Below are 22,713 nucleotides of genomic sequence, written 5' to 3' on the forward strand. Positions count from 1 at the left end.
CACACACACACACACACACACACTTACATTTTAACAATTTAGTAAAGTCCACTTGAAAAGAATATTTTACAGGGATATAAATATTAAAAATGCAGTTAGATACATAAATCCTGGGCCAGTGGCATACAGCAGGTCCCCTCCGTTCTAATGGGTATAAGTAACAGCGTCTTCACCATATATGGTGGCTGTCTATGAAAGCAGACAGAGCACAGTACTTTGCTAGCCGTTTAGTCAGTATTAGATCTACTATTTTGTTATGACGTGCACACACACACACACACAAACACACACACACACACACACACACACACACAATGGTCAAAGATAGAGACAAAGTCAACACAAATGGCACTAATAGAGCGACTGTCAATCTCACAAATCAAGCCCAAAGCAGCCTTTGTTTGAAAATAGAGGAAGCTGACATTTAACAAATGAGTTTATATTCTAAGTCGTTGTTCCCTTTGGGAGAAGCTTCTGTCTGAAGAACTCATTAAACCACCTCTAGTGGGTAAGCAAAGGTTTTTATGACCACATCGAACCATAGTGTGCACTACATTCCTAACAGTAACCATTTGGAGAGAGAATGTGTGAAGCCTTTAATTTAAATTTTGTTATACTCCCATTACTGTAAGAAACATTGAAACAAGAAATATTTGTTGCCCTACAATTAAGTTTGCACATGCTATGAACATAATATCATACACTTTTAAAATGATCCGTAAAATGAAAATAAAAATCAACAACATTAATCTGAGACACCATCACGTAGGACACAAACTATGCAGTTGATCCTCCCCTGTGAATGAATCAGCAACATCATTGGAAACCCTGAGGTATGAGATGAAATTGTGGAAATATTGTCTAGTTTAGAGACATTGGAGCAAAAAGAAGAAAAAAAATGATAAGCAGTATATGTAAGTAATGTGTCACTCTCTTGTTTGTTTCTTTTACAGTTATTTTGTGTTTGCTTTGTTTTGCTGCTTTCTTAGGTTCATTACATTGTTGCCTGAGAACACTAAAGTTGTCTGGATTAATCTGCTTATTATTAGCGTGGTTTAATGGGTGATGAGTATTCTCACATATTGTTGGTCTGTACATGCAGTGTGGACTATTGAGCAACTGGGACTGGTGGATCAGAGTCCATTTGCAGGGATTTATCTGTTTAATAACTGGGTGAGTTGTGTTTCCTTACCCAAAGGGCCACATAATAATGCACTCTGGCATGCAGTCATCACTAATGCCCTGATCCTGCTAAATGGACCTGGTTAAGTCTCATATTAGGGGACTGGTTCTTCCTCCATCCTGTCCCTTGTTCCCTTATGTACAGGAGCATCCTTCTCCAGCTCTCCTTTGGGGTTTGAGCCAGTGACAGTGAGGTGTATATAAGACCCAGCGAGGATGTTACCACCACTAAAGTTAGCCTGGACACTGCAGAAAGAAGACAGTGAACCCTAACCAGGACAAGTCTTTCCTCTGTTCCCCAGGAGCCGAGCCTTTTGAAGTCAACAGGTGTAATAGGACAACCAAAATCCTTACTCAGAATTCATCTGACCACCCCTTCTGTTTGAGAACATGGACACAGCTGCTCTGGTGACTCTTCTGGCTCTGGTTGTGGCAATGGCTGGCGTCAGTCAGGCTCTTCATATCAAAGGCAGTCCCGACAAAAATGACATCCTGCCAGACTCAGAGGAGAACATCGCCGACCACCTGCTGGGGCTGGTAAGACAACAAACCACTCACTCACAGTTCATTACAAGTCTTTAATTTCACCTGCTGTAGCAAGGAAATATATAGCATTACTCATATGTTTTTCTCAGTTAATTCATGTTACAACCAATTTGAAAAACATAATTTTGGCATCTGAAAATCTAAATTTTGAGACATATCTCTGGCACACATGTGTTAAATGTGTGTGTCTCTAAGCAGGATTTAAAGTCTGTCTGCTGTGCCACGCATACTGATTGAAAGTCTGTTCACAACCAGAAGTCATGCCAACATTTTCAGAGAAGTCTGTCACTCCATGTGATGAAGTATGTAAATGACATTTGAACCCTTTTATCAAGTGAGACAAGCTAAATCACACAACTCTCATTTAGATTTCAGATGGTGTTTCTCTTCATGCAACAGTGTGAAATACACTGTTATATATTCAAGGCATGACAGTCAGTCAGAGCATGATAGAGCAGGAGGATTCAGATCATGAGGAAAATTACAAGGTTTTCCCACTGTGGTTTGAAGAGAGACAGACAGATTTATTTAGCATGAAGATACGGGTGGATGGATATTTGAGTTTTGATATTGCTCTGGCTTTGCACACTGATATTCACATCTCAAAATCCCTTGCCACAACAGGACTAAATGACTGGAGTTAGAAACTTAGAGTTTGTGATGCACAACAAAATTGAATGCAGTTACAGTTACACTTGATGTTGTCCTGAGATATTTGTGTGGGGTCTTCAAAAGCAGAATATAAGCGTTTTGATGCATGGCTTTGTGTGTATGCTGCTTTGCTCCAGGAGAGTGAAAACACAGATAACAGCAATGATGATCGTCTGCTGACCGCAGTGCTGAGAGCTCTGCTGCTCGGATCTCAGAGAGAAACTAGGAACTCTGTCCTCCATCAGCCACAGAGGTTAGTGCCATCAGGAGTCCGTATTGGTCAAACACAAGTATTACAAACAATCGTACAGTCAAGAAATCTATAAGACTTTTCACATTTCAATTATTTATTGATTATTATTAATGCATTAACATTTTCATTAATGAACAGTCGGCTTCTGATTTTCTTGATTCATTATTTGGCCTGTAAAATATTAAGAAACTGTGAAAAATGTCCATCCCAATGTCTTAGAGTTCAGGGTGATGTCATCAACTGTTTTGACTTGTTTTAATCTGATCAGCAATATAAAAGCCAACAATATTTGATTTACTATAATGTATGACAAGAAAAAGCTGCAAATATTCACATTTTAAAAGCTGGAACAAAAGACATTTTGACTTAACTGAATATCAAATTAGCTTTTCTGTCACCCGACTAATCATCGACTGATTGCTGTAGCTCCACAAGCAAATTTTAATGTAAGTCATTTAAAACTATTTTCTATATCGGAATTTTGAAATGACACAAAGTACCATTTTTAAATATGGCGTTTGAGATTATTTGTATAAGTGAGTCAGGAGCCAACCACCTCTCTTTTGGTAAAGACTAGATCATGTTTTGAACTGAAATTGTGGTCTCAGCTTTGAGTGTTTTAACATAACACACTTAAACTGTTACCTCTTTAACCTTTGACCTACAACCTTTAACACTCCATCCTGCTGTGATCAGTTAAACAAAGTTTAACAAACACAAAAACAATAACTGATTCTTTTGTATTTGCACATTGTATCATGTGTAATTTCTGTCCATGTTAATACCTCATCATACTGTAAAAATGTGTAAAAAAAGTCTTTCATTTGAACCATATAGTTACTTTAAATTACATCAGTTTCTGCCTCTGTTTCTTCTCCATTGCAGGTTTGGCCGCGGCTCTAGAGGGCAAGTAGTGTCGGATGATCTCATACATTCCCGTGAGTGGGAGGCTGCCCCCGGTCAGATCTGGAGCATGGCCGTGCCCCAGAGATTTGGCAAGAAATGATCTGGCAGGCAGATCCACGCATCAACGTCCTGGGACAAGGCCAAGCAGTGGGCAACTATGGAGAGACCAAATTTGAATGGATAAATCTGAATTATATTATTTTTTTCAACAGTGTTCCATCCCATGAGGCCTTGCTTGACACGTCTAGTTAAATATGACATAAGTCTCTTTTTTGTTATTTCCAACAAAAATGTTAAGGGGTGCCTATGAAGGTCATTCTTAGCAGACCTCATTTTTCCTCACTTGAATGTTATTTAGGACCAAAAGTTTTTGCTGTAAATTGATTGCTACATTTTTTGTTATTCTTCTGTTTTCTGGTCAAATAAAAGAGCTTTGAATGTACAATGTGTGTGCGTGTGTGTGTGTGTGTGTGTGTAAAATAATCAATGTACAAAGATCTGTTTTACAGTTATCTTTTTAAAACAATTACATATATTATAATATATTTGATACTTGACAGTTACCTTTCTACAGTATTGTTAAAAGTGTAATCTTTTTGTTTTCTGATTTATTTGGCTTTGGTTGCTGGAAAACGTTTGTGGGATAACATCAGCTCAGTTGTAATTGTTTAGAATACAAACACACGATCAGCAGATGTATATGGCACAGTTCCATATGTGTTGAGCATGCAGAAACATGAAACTATTGTCGCAAGAAATTTTATAATCATTTAAACACTAACGGCTGGAGATTTCTACAGCACCGACATCTGCTAGAGCACATGAACATACACAATCATTTTTCTACCACATTAAATTTGCCTGGCTCGCTCAGACATGGGAGGAATGCAAATTCAGTGAAGGACACACCATATGTAAGAAAACATGTACTGCAATGCATATATGAAAGACAACATCTTGCTTGGAAAGCTATCACTGGACTTTAATCTTTCCAACCCACAGACAGCCGCGTGCAGGTTTCATGGGACATGGAGGCAGAATGTTTTATCCAGTTACCATCTCTTTAATGTACATTGATGCACAGACTTTTTCTACAAACTAGCCGTGGTTTTGTGTGTGTGGTAAATTTACAAGCCACCTGGGGAAGCAGCATGTGCTTAATTAAAACACAGCAACATGCAATTACTCAACCCTTTCACAGATTCCGCAGCCAATTACTGGGAAGTAAAGCACGTCAGTCCCTCTTAGGAAGTCTTTTATTAGCCTGACCACCCGAAATGAAGAATAACCAATGATGATTGGAAACTATTGACAGATTTTTTTGTTGATTTTGTCTGACATTGTCTGATTTTTTTTTCTGACCATTTTATGGTTAGTCAATGTGCATTTTTGCAATATACATAACGTTCACACGCATAGCATATCTGTTTTTCTAGTTATCTCTCTTACACCGACCATTATAATTTTAAATGTAGTTTTCAAAAAGTCAACACTTAGAGAAGTTCAGAAATAATGTGCATATTGTATACTGTAGGTCTAGTTCTTTTTACTAACCTAGCTTGAACATCATCACCACAAGAACCAGGATAAGAAAATAGATTCATAAAATGAAAATACATGCAACCAAACGCAAGGTATATAAACAATGTTCAATATACATCAGAGTCAGATACATTGACCATTTTCCATGACCTCTTTGACTCTTAACCTGCTCACATCTCGTTTATGTCTCGCATACAATGGGGATTCCCAGTTTATCATCCTCAAGACTGTCCAGTTAACTCCTTATGACCCGTGCTCCAAAAACTGCTTTAAAGAATGTGTCACAATGTGAAGAATAGAATAAAGGTGATTTATTATCAGACATGACAGCAATACCATTTTTACTTTTACCCTTTGAGTCTGTGTGTGTGTTTGTCATCATGGCATCCTGGAGACACCTACTGTGGTGAGAACTACTACATAGGCAGTTTTGAGTACTTTGCCAGTTGTTTGCATGTCTGCGACCAGTTTTTATCAACACGGTAGTGTCAAAAGTGTGCAAATTGCAGTCACAAATTTTACATGTGTGTAGTTGAGATCAAAATGAAGGCAGAGTTAAAAAATGGGTGTGGTCCAAACAACAGCCTTGGCTCCTCCACTTTAGTCCCCTGGCCAGACTGCGGGATACAGTCCAAAAACTTTACAGGTGTATTGATGACATCAAAATAAAGCCTGAGTTCCAAAATGGGTGTGAACTGATTAAGGGCACCACAAGTTTGATTTGATTTGATTCAGTTTATTTTGGGCATGTTAAAAATAACAAATAAAGTGGGAGGGGGTGGGAAGCAGGGAAGTAGGGAAGAGCCTCCCCACTTTTTTCCCTGTCCTGATTAGGCGTCACCGCTGCTGTGATCCACTTGCAAGATGGTATTTCTAACAGTGAGTTGGCAAAGTTGCTAACAACCATAATAAAGCGGGTTGCTAGTCTTGACTAGCGATAGGACTGTTTTACACAAATTATTAATTTATTTAGCTACTGTGTATTAAATTAAAGGTTGAAAAATAGTTTCTATAAGACATAAATCTGATCTGTGTATCATTGGTTCAAGTTTATCGAGTGGGAAATGAGCTCATTGTTGTTCACTATGTTAAGGTGAAGAAGAAAAATCACAAGAAAACTTACTTGGACAAGCAACACAAAAGTGAGATTGATGCTGTAATGGCAGGGATTTCAAACAGTATATTTCAGTTACACAGGAGAAAAACCCTTAAAGCAATAATTTAGAAAGCACAAATATGTAATACAATTTACAAAAAAAGCACAAGGACAAACCCATACCTTAGTGAAATCAAGGGATACTCTAATCCTTTTTATAGAAAAATACATAAACTGTCAACTAAAATATTCAGAGCAGGGACGTGCACACTCTACAAACTGCCCATTTGCCCTGATTGGCTTAGCTACGCCTCAAGTGAATGTGCCTAAAAATATTTTTTTCTCGCTTTCTTTTTTAATTTTTTTCGCTGTGGTGGCTGCATTAATACAATAATACGGCAATCATTACTAAAGTTAAATCAAATTAAATCGCTATGTCATCCAATCTTGCCCTCAGCGATGCCCTCTGCCCCCAGTCACGTGACTTTGTTTATATTCTCACATGCTGAACACCGCGAATGAAAGCGGGAAAGCCAAGCCTTTATGCCTTCACGTATTTTTTTTTAAAGTTATGGAGATTATGACAAATGCCCTAGAATAGTAACCAAAGAAATCCACTTGAGCTTTGAATGATATGCAGTTTCAACTTGTAACGTTTGCATCACGTCTATATATATATATATATATATATATATATATATATATATATATATATATATATATATAGCCTGATGTTAGTTAGTTTGTGAGGTTAAGTATGCCTTCACAACAAAGACGACTGAAGGAGAGAGAGAGAAACAGCTCCAAGTAGCACCTTAAAGATCTGCAACTTTGTAGAGCTGGATTCAAATTGCCAGCAGGCCAGTTGGGAGAGAAGCGTTTGATAATGTCAAACACCCATTCTACATTATTCATTTCATGTGAAGTTGGCCTATTTTATCAGAAGCATTTTCTTTAAGTTAGAGTAGGCTCATAAAAAAGTCATTGTCGTGTATAGCATTGTGAATTAGTCATTATTTTATGTATATCAAAGGTTGAGTAAAATACTATACAAGCTGTAGTCCTGTTATAATTATTCTTTATAATATATACACATACATATTATTTATGGTACCAAATCATAACATTAGTTGTCTGAACCAAAATCCCTGACTGCAGCCACAGTCTAAAGGTCAACTGGCAGCACTAGTGTCAGTGTTAGCAGTGAATAGTACAGTATACTGTTTAAGTTCCAGTTTATTCAGTTCTAAAAATTCTGTTCAAGATGATGCCTACCGCAAGTCTCCAGACCAGAGAGGCAAGGAGAGCACGCAGAGCATCACTCAACAAATCAGAAGGCTACATAATGAGAGTGGTGAGTGTTCCTATAAAAGGGCCATGTCAGTAAAACGGTGATAAGGAAAAAGATAGATGCTGTGGCCAATAGTATTCTTAACTTAAAGGTACATTATACTGTAGAACTTATTCAGAATTATACTGTTTTCTTTGGAGAAATATCCATCTTTGAAGGCTGAACAGTGGGGAGGCTGCCTTTTTTCCAGATTAGAGCAATGGCCCCTCCAAATGTCTGTGCACATCCCTGAAAAGAGGGATCCCCCAACAGGATGTTTCAGAATGCAATAGGTGTACACTTGTGCAACAACAAGGGAAATGACAATGACATATGAAAAATAAATGTGAGATAACTAGAAACATGTTAAGGCAAAAATATCAGCCAAAGAGAGGTAGTGAGAGAGAGAGAGAGAGAGCAGTGTGTTGGTGTTGTTGATCACAGCGGGAGCCTCTGATCTGCACAGTTGAGTTAAAGAAAGATTCAACTTATCTGAATTTCATGAGTCTGCACTCTGCAGGGGGTTTACACAAAAAGCCGGTGTGCAGCTATTATAACAGACAGAGAAATAAAAAAGACTGAGAGAGAGAGAGGTATTAATTTTTATTGTCACCTACTGTATGCAGTAACTAATTAAAAATGTGAACTGCAGTAACCTTTTGGCTACCATGTCCTTCTCTATCTACTCTATGGCTCGTTGACCTTTCCTCAATAAATTCCACTCAGGGTCATCATCTTGGAAGGCAGCCATCTTAAACTGTCGAGAGTGAAGTCTCGGCCCTCACCCGTTAGCGGCCAACGCCATGACACAGCACAATTTGTCACACACAACAGCCTTTGATGGCTACAGGGTAAGTGAAGGATCTTGTGTATGAAAAAGCAATGTCAGTGTCAAGGGTAAACTGCAGAGGTTTGCTCTCCTACATGATTAAAAAGCGCAAGTAGTCATTTTACTTCACAGCTAAATAATTTGCAAATCATGCTGCTGTGTTTAAACTATTCCAGGAAACCTTTGTTTTCCTAAGACTAATATTATAAAATGTATTTTCATTCACTTTCTATAGTGCAGCTCAGTATTATAATATTTAACATTGTCTTTTACCATCCATCTTATAAGTTGCTATGAGGATTGCTTCGGTTTGGTGAGTTTGTATTTTCAACATTGTTCCACAAGTGGTTGTCGAGATGCTGAGTAACTACAACCTAAAAGGCTCTGTTAAAGGGTTGTCCAGGACTGTGATTCATAGTATGATTGTTCTGAATCAGGTTTCAATCAAGTTTCTGTTGATAGACATTGCCTTGAACAGTTGGAAAGCAATGTAGAGAGTTAGCTTTTTAGGAAGTTAACTGACCACGACCTCATTGTATGCAGCACACTTTTAACTATTGTAAGAGATAATTTGCGGAATACATTAAGGCAGTTGACACTTTACAATTTTATCAGTGTTTAGCTGCAGGAAAGAGGTTGCATAAGAGATTACGCAGCCAGCTATTGTTATCTCTCTCTCTCTCTTTCTCTCTCTCACACACACACACACACACACACACACACACACACACACACACACACACACACACACACACACACACACACACACACACACACAAACACACACACTTAACACACTTAACACACTTCTCTGCTTTGATGACAAAGACATAATTCAGGAAAAAGCTCTCATTAAAGTGGCAAGGTTTTAGTATTACTCTCACACTTTCACTCGCAGCAGCAAGAAAAACAGAAAATGCGTCTTTTGTGTGTGTGGACGTTTGTGCGCAGTTCTAGCGGAGCAACACAATGGTCGAGTTTAAAAAAAAAAAGAATTTACTTATTCATACATGAATGTAGAAGGAGGTAGTTATTCAGGTCAGATGATGAAAATGTTCTCTTTATCCAGCTTACTGTAGGTCTTTCCCATCCAGTTACTATTAATGTGGAGTGAGGCAAAATAAAAACTGCCACTCGACTTACAATAAAAGACACACACTTAAAGGCACCCCTGTGGCTCAGTAGTCTGGTGCTTGTGCCATATGGCCATAGTGTCCCTGGTTTGATTCCAGCTGGGGACCTTTGTTGTTGGGGGACCCCCACACCCCCTCCTTCCCTTGCTCTTTTCTCATATTTCCTGGCTGTCTCAACTGTGAACTACCATGCAAAGGCAAAATAGCTTATACATTGTGTATTACACTACTTTTGTTGAATACTCAATTCTGATTGGTCAAACACAGCATTCTAGGGTTTGTTATGTAAAAGGAGACGGTCACTATGAAATTTTGGAATAGCAGATTGTATGCTATGAATAACAAACTGTTGCTATGGACGCAGCTCTGATCATAGACCCTGAAGGACCATTTTTACGTAAATCACAAAAAATATATATTTTTTTATAAAGCTAAAGGGATGCTAGTGTAAAATATCAGTTTCCAAGATGAGCTTTACGCTTTTGATCTAAATTGTATGGAATTAAAGGATTGACCTATGAGTTAAAACACAAAATTATATTTCTGAGGATGCAATTGCCAGGTTCAATTTCAATTTCCCCCCAAAATGTACTGCAAATCTGGAGCAGCCATATGCCTTGGCTGGTGTCATGTATCAGGGACCAGCAGACGTGTGATGTAGGGACACTTAGGCACGGAGGCGATCAATAAAAGATTGTGCTGGCCAGGCTGCAGCAGGGATAAGCCTGGTCAGATATCAACAAAGCTTTCTTTTTTATGAAATAGTGATGTGGGCAAAATTGCTGTTATTAAAAAAAAAAAAAAACATGTTTCTATTTGTCCTTGACGGTTAAAAGTACTGTATGAAATATTTTTAGAGGAATAGGCCTATAAGTGTGAGAGAGATGACTTATTCTGATCAAGCCTCTTGGGATTTGAAATAACATTTTATACAGGTTATATTTACGCAGGTGTAGGAAGGTGATTTTAAAAATACTTTCTCTTAGGCTGGATCATGCATCTTTTCCTGCCCATCCAGTAGATAGAGAGAGTATGTCTTTGTCATCCTCTCTCTCTTGGCTGTGCAGGGGCTGCTGCGGAACAGCCCTGATTCCAGACATCCAATACAGACAGAAAGAAATGTGAACAGGGGGTGGGACTTGCATGAAAGGGAATCAGTCGCAGCAAATGAGAGCAAAGGAGAGGTGTTCCTAGTCCAGAATGCCCTTGCCTCAGCGCTGAGAGCCGGGGGAGAAGAGAGGAAGGAGAGTGAAGCTGGGATAGAGACACCAGCAGGTGCTGAGGATAGAAACAAACAAGGTGCCAAGAAAAAGCTAGGTTGTCAGGGAAAAGTGTGTTAAAAGATAACTAAAAAGCAGAAAATAGGCAGACAGAAACTCTACTACAATCTTAGTTGTTCTTAAGCTGAAGCCCACTTATTTTATGCCACCCTCGCTGAGCTCTTTACAATCTCTTTCTCGTACGGATTCACCCTCCTCCTCTTCCTTTTCGTCCTGTCCTCCTCTTTGACAGACAGAGCCACCATGGACACCGGCAGCCCCAGGAAGATACAGTTCACCGTTCCCCTACTGGACACCCACCTGGACCCAGAGGCAGCTGAACAGGTGAGGAGGAGGGAGAGGAGAACAGAAGCAAGGGGGAAGAAGGAGAAGGTGGTTTGGATGATGTGGAACTCAGGCTTTTAAAGAGTTATTAAATGCATCAGTGACATTATTGGTCTTTAAGCAAGATTATTGTGAAATGTATTTCAGAGGGATCAGTATTAATGCTTGTCACAAAAAACAAACAAACTGGGAAACATTTATTCCAGTCATCAAAGCAAGCAGGTTCTGGCATAGCTGAGCAACTCAACTGGAATAAAAAGCGCAGTGTGCTGTGTCCAACATGCTGGAGTACAGTCTGACATCAAATTGCTGCTTTAGAGAGAACCACATTTTCACAGTTTTGTATTACCCCATGCACCTAATAAGCATGCTGTGTCTTCTGAATGCAGGACTAAAGTCACTGTGATGAATGATTGATTCTTCCAGTCACAGTGCAGCAGGTTATAGACATAGTATCTCAGCAGTGTTAGAAAGGGGTGTTGCAGTGTATGGATGTGTCTCCAGGGGGCATGGTGTTGTTTTGGTTGGAGTGACACACTGCATACACTGCACAGCAGTGAGATACTGACAAAAGTTGCATGGTAGCACATGATTAAATTATGTGGCTCGGTGTAAAGCAAAGTGTCACCGGACGAAGTTTGAAAAGATAAAGATTATCACTTATTTTAGGATTTTATAAACTCAACATCTATCACAGACATAAGAGCAAAGAACAAAAAAACAATGGGTGCAATTTATCTGTCTTTAGATAATGTAGTGAAAAACGGTGTCCCATTTTCTTGTTTTTAATAATATAACATTAGCAGTACAGTTTATTAATAACAAATGAGCTTTGAGTAAAACCGGCAAAGATGTATGCGTCTAACTAGGCCTACACCCTGTTTATATGTCTTTCTCTCCCTCTCTCTCTCTTTCTGCTGCTACTCTTTTCCCCACTGCGACTGAAAGGAGATGTTAGGAGGACTTTATTGGGCATGTGTGTGTGTATGTGAGTTTGCCCTTGTGAGGACATTTCATTTGGGAACAGAGTGGTCAGAGGTAATGTTAGAGCTAATTGTATGAGCAAGTATTATAACTTTGTGAGGCTCAGATGTGAGGAACTGAATGTGCAGACTTTTCATGTACAGAATGTACTGTAATCATAAGACTCCATAATGTCCTTCTCTAAGTTCCCCCTGAACTGAAATTACTTGCAAGAGAAACAATCTCACCCACATAGAAAGGAGAACAACTCTGACTTACTGAACACTGACCTTTCTTATAAAACAAAGAAGCAATTCAATTTCATAAAGAGACTGACATATAGAAAAGTTGTAGTTCTGTTGACTGTAACACCCAGTGACAGTGTGTGTACAGATGAGCAGCATCCCCCCACCCCGCCCACACACACACACACACACACACACACCCTTGGTACTAGCTGATGGTCTAATGTTTTTTTTCTCAGATGTGGATACTTATTGTACAAAAGGAATAGCTGTTGTATATATTTATATCACAGCTATGAACCAATTATTTTACCAATTATTATGCAAGCATTATTATACAAGGAAACCAGGCGACCCAAAGATTGGAAAAAATGGATTAGACCACAGAGGGGTATAAATAAATTATTTTTTATATAGTTTTAGATACTAAATGAAAAACCTATGATAAGGATTTGCCTTCTAACTCAAATGCATATCAATATTATTTGGCCTTTTTTAATTATATTTGTTTCTCACATATCTTATCAGTTTTTGTGATTTATGTGAAGTCGCTGCTGTACTGTGATACTGCAGTTTCCCTTTGGGAATAATAAAGTACTCTATTGATCTATCTAGCTATTCATATTGCCTCCAAGATATTTATCAAAAAACAATGTATCATGTAATCAAGCCTTACTGTTTTTAGATTTATCTCATTGGCTGTGTACGAAATCACTCCCTACATGTAGTGCATATTTACAGTCCGCCATTTTATTCGAGTCTTTAAGTGTTTATCCACTACATGTGCCATCACATATTCTACAGTGGATCAAAAAAGTAGTAGGTTATCCATGGCATGTCCACTACTGTCTGCCAACAATCCCACAATGCAATGCTCCGTTTTGTTTTACGGATGCATACCTACTGTTGAGCAGCTGTACAGCTGTGTTAGTGAATGAATAAGAAAGCTGTGATCTTTAGTATCAAATAGCACTTCCTGTCTCTATGGTAACTACAGGCATCGCCATATTAATCAGGAATGAAATCGTTGGGATTATAACTTTAATGAAGCCAGCAGATGAGCATAGATGTTGGATGGCGTGATTATTCAGGCCTGAAACTTATTAGTTTGTGCCTCTGTGGAGCTCATTATGTTGCTGTTTGAACAAAACATTGTTTTTGTGTAATTTGCCAAGTGATAGTAGGGACACTGTGTCTATAAAATTGGTACCTGTAGTACATTTATTTGGAGTGTGTTTGTCTAATTGTGCGTGTGTTTGTGTCTTTGAGTGCATCCTTGCAGCACATTTGTCTTTCTTTTTCTTTGACTCTGTACATCTGTGAATGATACAGACATACTAAAGGTTGCTCATGTTTCCCTGTCTGTCCTCTTTGTGTCTACAAGTAAGAGAGTTTGTGTCCACTCTTTGTATTTGTTAAGCCACTTGTCTGATCCCAGGCTGCAGCCATTTAATACAGGATCTTAAGCACCTCTAGCCTAGTGTTTACCTACTCATCTTCACCAGCAGACAGGCCTCCTTTTGGCTGTATACAAGTGTAATTCCCTTTACCTCTTCTGTAACAACTCAAGAGAGTTGTTAGTTCTCAGTCTCAATAAGTATGGCCAAAGCTTGGCTTATAGCCATTGAGACTTCACCTTTCAGGATACATGTTTTATTTATTCTAAGACCTGAGCCTGCACGGCATGGATCTTAAGTGGAGTTATACAGTTTATGCTTGTGTGTGTATATGTGTGTGTATTTGTGTGGAGACAAATAAAACACAAAAAGGAAATGTGTGTGCAGCATGTGCTTGTCTCTGTTTGCAAACACAGTAATACCTGTCATGCCAGGGGCCTTCACCCATGGTTCAGTAATCTCTGCAACCTGACATCTCCAAACATGGTTAACCAACCTCCGTGGAGACCTGCACATCAGTCAGAACAGCCTCCCTGAGCTCTGACCCACACAACAACTGCACACAATTTTTTTTTTATTCACAGACAGAAACAGTGTGTGCCACCCTTATCTTGACCTTACATTCCAGTTCACTTTGTACTTACGAGCACAAACTGACTGCACCCAATAAAGGCTAAAACCTGAATTCATTTTTTCATATTATTTTGGAATTTATTTGATATTTATCTCACTAGAAATTCGTTTCTAACATGTTTTATTACTTTTTGACAATTTTAAAGATAGTATAACAGTTTTGTTAAACATGCTTATTTGCTAATATCTATACCACTCTCCTACCTGTCCGTTAAATATGAAGCTGGAGCCAGGAGCTGGTTAGGTTAGCTTAGAGCATTAAGACTAAAAGCAGCAAAACAGCTAGCCCAGCTTTCTTCAGAGTCTAATCATAAACAACTGGTTGCCTGGCTACCTCATCAGACAATAAGGCTTTAGGACAGGAGTCAGCAACCTTAGACACAAACATTTTCATCATTGACACGCGGTAGCTCAAACAATGCCACACTAGCAATAAGTGTGCAAGAGAGTTTTATTGGGAATGTTCCGATTCACAAGCCAAATGACCTCGTTCACAGCTATTGGCAGCAGTTTGATTGACTTTTTCCCCATCCATATTCTGCAAAGACCCTGCATACTCTGCCCTCGATTGGCCAGTACTTGTTGCCTTCTTCACAGAACGCGGTAAAAAAAATAACACTGCCTGATCGAGCTTGGTAGATTGTGGCAGGTTTAATGCTGATAAGGCACAATAATTAACAACAACAAAAAATAAAATAAAACGGCACTTTATATTAAAAAAGTGTCCGACCCCTGCTCTAGGAAGTCCATGCGCCTTAGCAAGAAAGAGTCCATAGTTTTTATACGGACTAGACAAACAAGATATAATGTGAAAATGAGTGAGCTTTCAAGGTGCTGGATAGCAGACGCTACCTTTAAACAGGACCAGGCTACCTGTTTCCTCATGCTTTCATTCTTTATGCTAAGCTAACTCCCACTTACTGGCTCCAGGTTCATATTCAGCATACAATAGAGTGGTATCATTCTTCTCAGAAAGTGAACAAGTATAGTACCTAAAATTTCACTCAAAATGTAAAACTGTTCCTTAACAATACAAGCTTGAAAACCTCAAGGATCCTGAGAGGTGTGCTCTATTAAACAGAGGAGTCCTTTGCTTGTTAACAGCTTTCAGAGACAATGTTGTTCACTAATCAAATCTTCTCCCACTCTAACAGACAAATGGTATTGAACACCTTGCCCTTATCATTTAGATGAAGGGCACTTGCTTAAGAAAACTACATTCATAGATGAAGGTAATATAGTCATTGTAGAGATGATAAACCTAAACATTCTGAGGTAATGTTCTTTTATAACAGGCATTTCAGGGCTGACAGTGTCCTCCCTAATATTCCCTACGCTGGTGTGTCAGACCATCTTTGTCCTTGACTGAGAACATAACATTACTCTGTATTGCCTCAGGAGGGCAACTTTCCAAGAAGAGCTTTCGAGTGCAGTATATTATATCAATTATAATATCACACCATGCATATCTCTTGCACATTAAGGCCGTCAAGTCCTGTTAAACAAAAACTATATGGTTTTAACCAGGAGATATTCATTACTGCTTTGTACAGTGGGAAACTTTACATTTTCAATTGTAACTTGTAATGCCTTTTGAGCGCTTGCTAAACTCCCGCCCAAAGCAGTGATTGTCCGATCATAACAACCGTAGCTAAGCACGGCAGACCTGTCAAGCTTTGGGTTTCTTCACACACTGAAGAACCAAGCTTTCCAAAACCAAAAAGTCAAGAGCAAAAATGGGAAATGTGTTCAAATGTGGGTTTTTAACTTAAGCTGCACAGGTGACAGGAGATGCGGTGTGAGCGACAAGAGAGAGCGATTGGAACAGAGGAGCTTGAATATTTAATGCTAAAGATTTTAAGTGAATGTGCAGTAGCTATACAGTTGGGAGTTTGAGCACAAATAAATGCTACTGGTGCTCCAGACCAACAGAGGTGTCCTATCTTGTTGTTTCCCCGGTTGCTGAGTGGAGTGACAGCGGTTATCTCCGGAGACGCCAGCTCTGTGTCCCCCTGTGCTGTCTGACAGGGTCGAGAAGCCAACACTAAGCCACTTTAAGCAATTTTATTGAGTTTCCTTTCTGAGTGAATGCAATTCCCTCTGGTAGTAGAGTAGCCATAAACTGAAGAATGTAGCGTATGTCTAGCTATTGTGAAAGGTAAGAATGGAAAGAACATCTGATAAATGCTTCCTTCTTCAAGGTTGAAAGTAGTAATAAAGTTTTCCTTTTATACAGCCTTCTGTTGTTGTATTATGATCTTCCTTTGTAAACAACACAACATGATCGGCTCTTGCGTTTATTTACGGTGAAAAAGCCTAGAAAGATCGACCTCGTTCCAAAAACAAAAACTTCACTTAATATTCACGTTCTGTTTGAAAGTGAGAGTTTGAAAAAAATATGTGGACGTGGAAATTAATTGTATGAAGAAAAAAAAAACATAACCAGTGTGTGAAGGCCTTAAGTTGGAAAGATTAAAAAGTCAAACAGAGATAGAGTTACAGCTGATACATTCTGCTAGTGACAATTTAGAAAAATCTGCAGTTTTCAGCATGAGCGTTGGAAGCATAATTAATGTCGGTGGGTCCTCACTTGCTAGTTAGTGAGGATAACCGTACAATAGCACCTTGGCTTTAATATCAACACATGAGAATATAACAGCACTTTCTACTTTCGAAAAGAATATATCACAGAGAAAGGCTTCTGAACAAAATACTACATAACCAGGCATGTTTCAACAGCAATGTGACCAGGAGTTGGGGAGAATTAACAACATTGGGAGCCAAGATCTTTCACTGTTGTTAGCATGTAGCTACATGAGACAATGTTAACACCGCAGTAGTTTAAAAACGAAAAACAAGAAAACACTCCAGTTCTGCCTAAGGCCGGAGAAGAAAAAACTGTTGAAACCGGAGCGTTCAGAACAGTGTGAAATCTGAACATTTTAGCTCACAGTGATTTTTCTGACATACAGTTAACTCATTACAAAAAGCTCTGGCCACATTTAACATGAAAATCCAACATTATAACATTATAGATAAGACAGAAAATATGGAAAAGCAGAATAGTTGGCCCACCCGCATACAATGGTTCCGACGCCCATGGTTTGAAATGAGAAGCCTGCATTTGTCTACTTCTGTCTGAGATCAAGGACCCACTGATTCAAATTCCAGTTCCTTATTGTACACATGTTGTCCGATTTTTGTCCGCAGAAGTACGGGCAATTAAGCAGGTTCACAGCTGCTGCAATAACAGGCTTGAGCAGTTAACTTCACTGCATTCATTGAAAACCCAATGATTAGCCCTCATTGCTCCTAAATTGTATTGTATTACAAACTCATGCCATTTACCTTTTGTAATGCTCAGCACAAATCAATTATTACAGCAATTAAATTACAGCTTGTGCATTGCATCTAACCACTGCTCCCCTAGTGCAGCTGGTTGTATGATCTGCAGTGAGAGAGAAGATGATAAGATGGCCGTTACAGGGGGAAGACAAAGGATTGATAGAAAGGGAGAGGGAAGACTGAAAACACAGAGATAAAAGAAAGTGGAAGTCAATGATCTGGGTTTTCAATGTCATGTGAATACAGTTATTCCCTGTGTTCAGAGGCGAATGAGACCATGAGAGAGTCTGTTAGGATGTATAACGGCTGAGCACTGATTTTAGCCTGAAAAATACCGATACCAATACCATGTTTCAAATGACAATGAATCCTTGCATTGTACTGAATCTGTGACAGCTCAGAACTTCATCGGCCCACCCAATAACAAGATGTTGGGAAAGTTTTTCTTTAACCTTTATTTCTGCAGCAATTTACTGGTTGTGAATGTGTTTTTTTCTGATTTATGGCGCTGCGCTGTGCAAACACATTGTTTTTGTGAAGGTCACAGAGCAACTCTGATAGCGCAGATATTACATAACTACCACTGGTTTTCTCAAAGGGAAATTAGAGTTAGGAGGTAAAGGCTTTACGCTTTAGAATTTCCCAAAGTACATTTTTAACTATAAAACTTTTTTCTACCTCTGATACCTCAATTATTCATGACTTTGGTTATTCCATATTGTTATAAGGCCAAAGCTAACCTGGGATTGTTAAACAACAAAGAAACACAGCTACTAAAGGCTAGCATAGCTCATTAATAATATTGTCTCCGCCCCCTGTGTGTTGCGTGTAACGTGAGAATGAGATTAAGCTGGCCTGGATTAGTGTATACTTTCCTACCTAACAGGGGTTGTGCTGGGCCTGCTAGCTCGTGTGCTTCAAGTAGCTCCAGCATCTCGCGTTGACTTCTTCGCAAGCCCGCTCCTTTGTGTCTTAGTTTAGGTTTTAAAAGGTGTATTTATAAAGGTTGTGTTGTGAAACAACAAGAATAGTCTTTCATAGTCTTTGGCTTCAACAGTGTTCTCCGTGTGGAAGCGTATGGTTTCAGCATCAGCCAGCAGCATGATGCTTTTGTGATTGTCTCCCTCTCAATCTAAATCTCCTCCTCAACCTGACCTCCTCATCAGGCTGAATACACACGCTATCGGCTGACACAGACTAAAACATGACACATTATAAGAAAAGAGTTCAGAATCAGCAGACTCCGGTAACCTTTGCTCTCAAAGTACAAAACTCACATAACATGGGACAGTACAAGGACAGTAAGAAATATAAAAAAATACTGACACAACATGTTTTTCAAGCAATAACTCCTAAACAATAGCTATAGCGTCTCTAACCCTCTTAATCGACCTCCATGGATATTTAAATGTGTTTATGTGACAAAACACCCTTGACATTGCTTTATCAGCTTGATAGCTCCTGGCCCTTCTTTTTATATTCAAGAGAGTAGCTTAAAAACATGATTTTGATGCCATATTTTAAAAGTCCTCTACAGAAGATGACACATTGGTAAAAGTTAAATATCCAAAATAGGACTCCTGCAATTTAGTGTCTCTTGGCGTGACCTACAGTATATCTTCCTGCCAAATGTATTTTTTCTGCTGCCACTATTATACACAAGACTATTAGGCATGCATGACTTTTCCTGCCCAACCATCACTTTTGAAGGCTGTTTTTGTTCGCTGTTGTGAGAAGTGACAGAACTGCATTTTAAACAGACAGTGGGTTGAAAGTCAGGCATGGTGGTTCGAGGGTTGAGTCTGTCCACTATGCAGTGGTATTTGTGTGAGCGAAGGATCAGGGAGTTTGTGAGAAGAATAACAATGACTCAAGGATAATTAGTTCTACACAGCCATGGCTTATTGTGCGTTAAGTTGGGCCAGGAGGGGGATTTTCTAGAATGGCAACAAAACCCACACATGGCTAAAATATTAGCACATGGATTTATAGTATGAAATTGATGAGTAGAATTAAACTAAATTAAACTTTCTATTTCAGGTTTAAAAAACCTGAGCCCCAAAGTGCTATATAAAATTAACAAAACAAACATAAAAAAGATATTGTAAACATTAATCTAGGAGTGCAAAGCACACTGATTTGTAGTCTTTGTATGTCATACAGATATAGAACTTTGTTAAGGGGAAAATGCTGTAACAGACTTATGGAGTTGCATAGAACCTTCTTTCTGACTTTCTCTATTTAAAGTTATAGGGAAACCATGTGGGGGTCGGTCATTTCTGAAGTTCGATCCTGCCCGATGAAAAAGATTTCAGACTGCTGTGGTTTAGTCTAAATGTTGTTGTTTTTTATTGATTTCAGCAAGATGTTAATGCAAAATAACTTAAATTAATAACATCACTGTTTCTCAAAGACACTTTAAGCTGTAAATGTAATCAGAGTAACTGTAATTTTCCTCCAACTACAGTAGATGCATGTTTCAAATAATGTGTTGCATATAGGTGTTAGGGTATACCCTTGCTGTGGCAGTTGGTGGCAATTTGCACCTTTGGGTTTTGCTTCCCCCGTAAAATTTTACTGTAATGTATCTGTGTGAACAGAAAAATGAAGTTTCCATTCCAACATGCGGGCAGAGAATAGGACTGTGGTAGTAATTTAGTACCTCATCTTGGTTGCTTGTTCTAGGTATTTGGCAAACAAAATCTACTTAATGTGGTGTACCAGTTGCAACCAATGTGCTCAATGCATTTGCATTCACATTACATACTGTGCTGTATGTGGGTAGGTGCAAATGTAGCTTGAGCAATTGAGCATTGGATTGCATTGATACAATACACAATTTCGAGCAAAGAAAAAATTGACATGTAAACCACCTGTGTTTTTGTCAACCTAAACCGTACATGTTGACATGTTGAGTTCTTAGCGACAGATACAGAAAGGAAGGTAGCAGCGCCGCAAGAAGGTGACACTGAAACTGACATGCATCTCTTGGAAAAATGTAAAAAGAAGTAAAACCTCTCTGCCTGCAAGAAAAGAAAGCCACTCCATGTCTCTTCTGTTTCACAGAGCTTTCTTGTACTCCATGGTTGCGTTTTGAAGGTAATAAAGATGGAGGCTTTGAAAACCTAATTAGACTGTGCTACTACTGACTGCTCATTATCATTACTGCCCATATACTCTGCAGTGACATCTATTTTTTTTGATGAACGTCTAAAGTGATGTTTTTGCCTCATTTGTGTTATTTAATCATATCCTCATTTTGTTGAACACAGAAAAGCCCCAAAGTCAAACCTGCACATTGAAGCCAAGGGTAAAGAATTCGCTTCTTGATTCTCCTTTGTCGCTTTTTTCTTTTTACCTTTACTGTTACTTTGAATGCACCGGCAATAAAAAGAAGTACTATCTTTTTGCTTTCCATTGTAGACTGACAGCACAGCTCAAAACATTGCTTTTTTAGTTTCTCATCTCGATAGAAAGAGTTTACTACTACTATCTAATTTTAAATGTCTCCTAAATTACAATGTGATGCTGCACTGGGCAGGCTGAGGTTAAGCTATATGGCTGACTGGAGAGGTTACACAGCTTTGTAAGTGCACAAGCAGCATTTACAAAAGATGCATGGAGGACTGGATCTCGCATGCTGTCCAGCAGTAGTCAGCAACCCTGTCAGTTCTGTGTGAGGAGTGCATTAGTGTCTGTGTGTGTGTGTGTGTGTGTGTGTGTGTGTGTGTGTGTGTGATTGACTCTATTTAAATTCCTATATCACAGCCTTTTAGGTTTATGACGCAATAAAATGGAAATGTAATCACCGGGTACTGGAGGCAACTGAAAATTAAACACTGATTCATTTTATTTAAAAAATCTTTGGTTGCAAAGTTTTGGAGACATAGATGTATAATTGATCTAATTTGATATTTGCAGAACTATGTGTTATATATTTAACTGTAAAATTATCCATCAGCCCTGGGATAGAAAATACATTTTAGATCATGGGTGCGACAGTTAAAGTCAGGAAAAATGCAGATGTTTTTAAAGGGTAGCGCTTGGACTGAAAGATTCTGGTGTGGAGTTGTACCTAAATGTAGAGTAAAAGTATATTTTACACAATGTTACAAAAGTTTTACTTTTGTGGAAAATGTATATCAATGGTACTTCTTTCCAGTTTCAGCTTGCATCAGACTCAATAGCAATCTAATTGTACAGTACCTGATCAGACTTTCTTAATATTGTTAATAAACACATTCTCAGAAGATTTATGGTAATGGAAACTTTGGCCTGTTACCAGTTAAATGTGAGGAAGGTTATGCAATGTAACTATATTTTTTATATTCACAAGCAGAGCTTTCTAACAGTCTGACTGTAGGTTTGGACTCTCTGTTGCACAGCTCAGTGAAATGTGCATGTTATTGCATGTATTGTCGCAGAATGGTCCATAACTGCCACACTCTACTAGTCATGAGCCAAGAAGAAAGTAGGTGGTGGCAGGCTGCCCTGCTGATCTCACTGCCCAGCACTGTGAGATCCAGCATTGCTCTCAACCAGCTCCGACATCTTCAGAGACAACCAAACCCCAAAAATGGAACACACAAGCTGTGTTATGGGCTGCCAGCATCATGAGAGAAAATGGATGCTGAGTTGGCCATACAGCCCGTACTTAGGGAGCAGGGCTAGACTATCCCTGATTGGCTGAGTAATGAAAATGTGCAACTTTCAGTGCACTGCTTAGCTTTTGATTGGTTGAGCCAATCTAACCCATTAGAGGCCAAAGCGTGTGCAAAATTACCGCCTGGAATGTATCAATCAATATTTCAACATCTCCCTTAAAACTTAAAGATCTTCAAGAAAAACCTGCATGTTTAAGGTCTTAAGGACATTTTTAGCCTTAAAGGCAACATAGTTTTTTCTCATTTTAGATTGAAACTGTTCTACTTTTTCAGATAAGAAGACGCAGACCCACACCTGCAACTTTAGTAGCATCCAGTGATCAATCATCACCTGGTAAGGCACTAAAACACACACACACACACACACACACACACACACACACACACACACACA

The 22,713-nt window shown here is 38.9% G+C and overlaps 2 protein-coding genes across 2 annotated transcripts in view; both read left to right on the top strand.

The window, feature by feature from the left end:
- The first annotated feature begins 1,228 nt into the window (after nt 1–1,228).
- On the top strand, nt 1,229–3,980 carry npffl (neuropeptide FF-amide peptide precursor like). Its single transcript, XM_032512819.1, has 3 exons — nt 1,229–1,719; nt 2,517–2,632; nt 3,518–3,980. Exons 1-3 carry the CDS (start codon nt 1,573–1,575, stop codon nt 3,636–3,638), a joined length of 384 nt encoding a protein of 127 aa, XP_032368710.1. The 5' UTR covers nt 1,229–1,572; the 3' UTR covers nt 3,639–3,980.
- A 6,681-nt stretch (nt 3,981–10,661) lies between these two features.
- Nucleotides 10,662–22,713, top strand: part of LOC116687436 (protein phosphatase 1 regulatory subunit 1A) — a 27,258-nt gene continuing 15,206 nt past the window's right edge. The window contains exons 1-2 of the mRNA XM_032512817.1: nt 10,662–11,072; nt 22,593–22,653. Coding sequence (XP_032368708.1) covers nt 10,992–11,072; nt 22,593–22,653 — 142 coding nt within the window. The 5' untranslated portion in view covers nt 10,662–10,991. The remainder of the gene's footprint in view (nt 11,073–22,592; nt 22,654–22,713) is intronic.

The sequence above is a fragment of the Etheostoma spectabile genome, chromosome 4 (genome assembly GCF_008692095.1).
Source record: "Etheostoma spectabile isolate EspeVRDwgs_2016 chromosome 4, UIUC_Espe_1.0, whole genome shotgun sequence".
Classification (NCBI taxonomy): domain Eukaryota; kingdom Metazoa; phylum Chordata; class Actinopteri; order Perciformes; family Percidae; genus Etheostoma; species Etheostoma spectabile.

Bases quoted from the DNA above. Each gene is read 5' to 3' on its own strand.
- npffl (XM_032512819.1), top strand. From the start codon at position 1,573: ATGGACACAGCTGCTCTGGTGACTCTTCTGGCTCTGGTTGTGGCAATG. The intron at 1,720-2,516 runs GTAAGACAACAA...GCTTTGCTCCAG, and splicing joins CCGACCACCTGCTGGGGCTG to GAGAGTGAAAACACAGATAA. The intron at 2,633-3,517 runs GTTAGTGCCATC...TCTCCATTGCAG, and splicing joins GTCCTCCATCAGCCACAGAG to GTTTGGCCGCGGCTCTAGAG.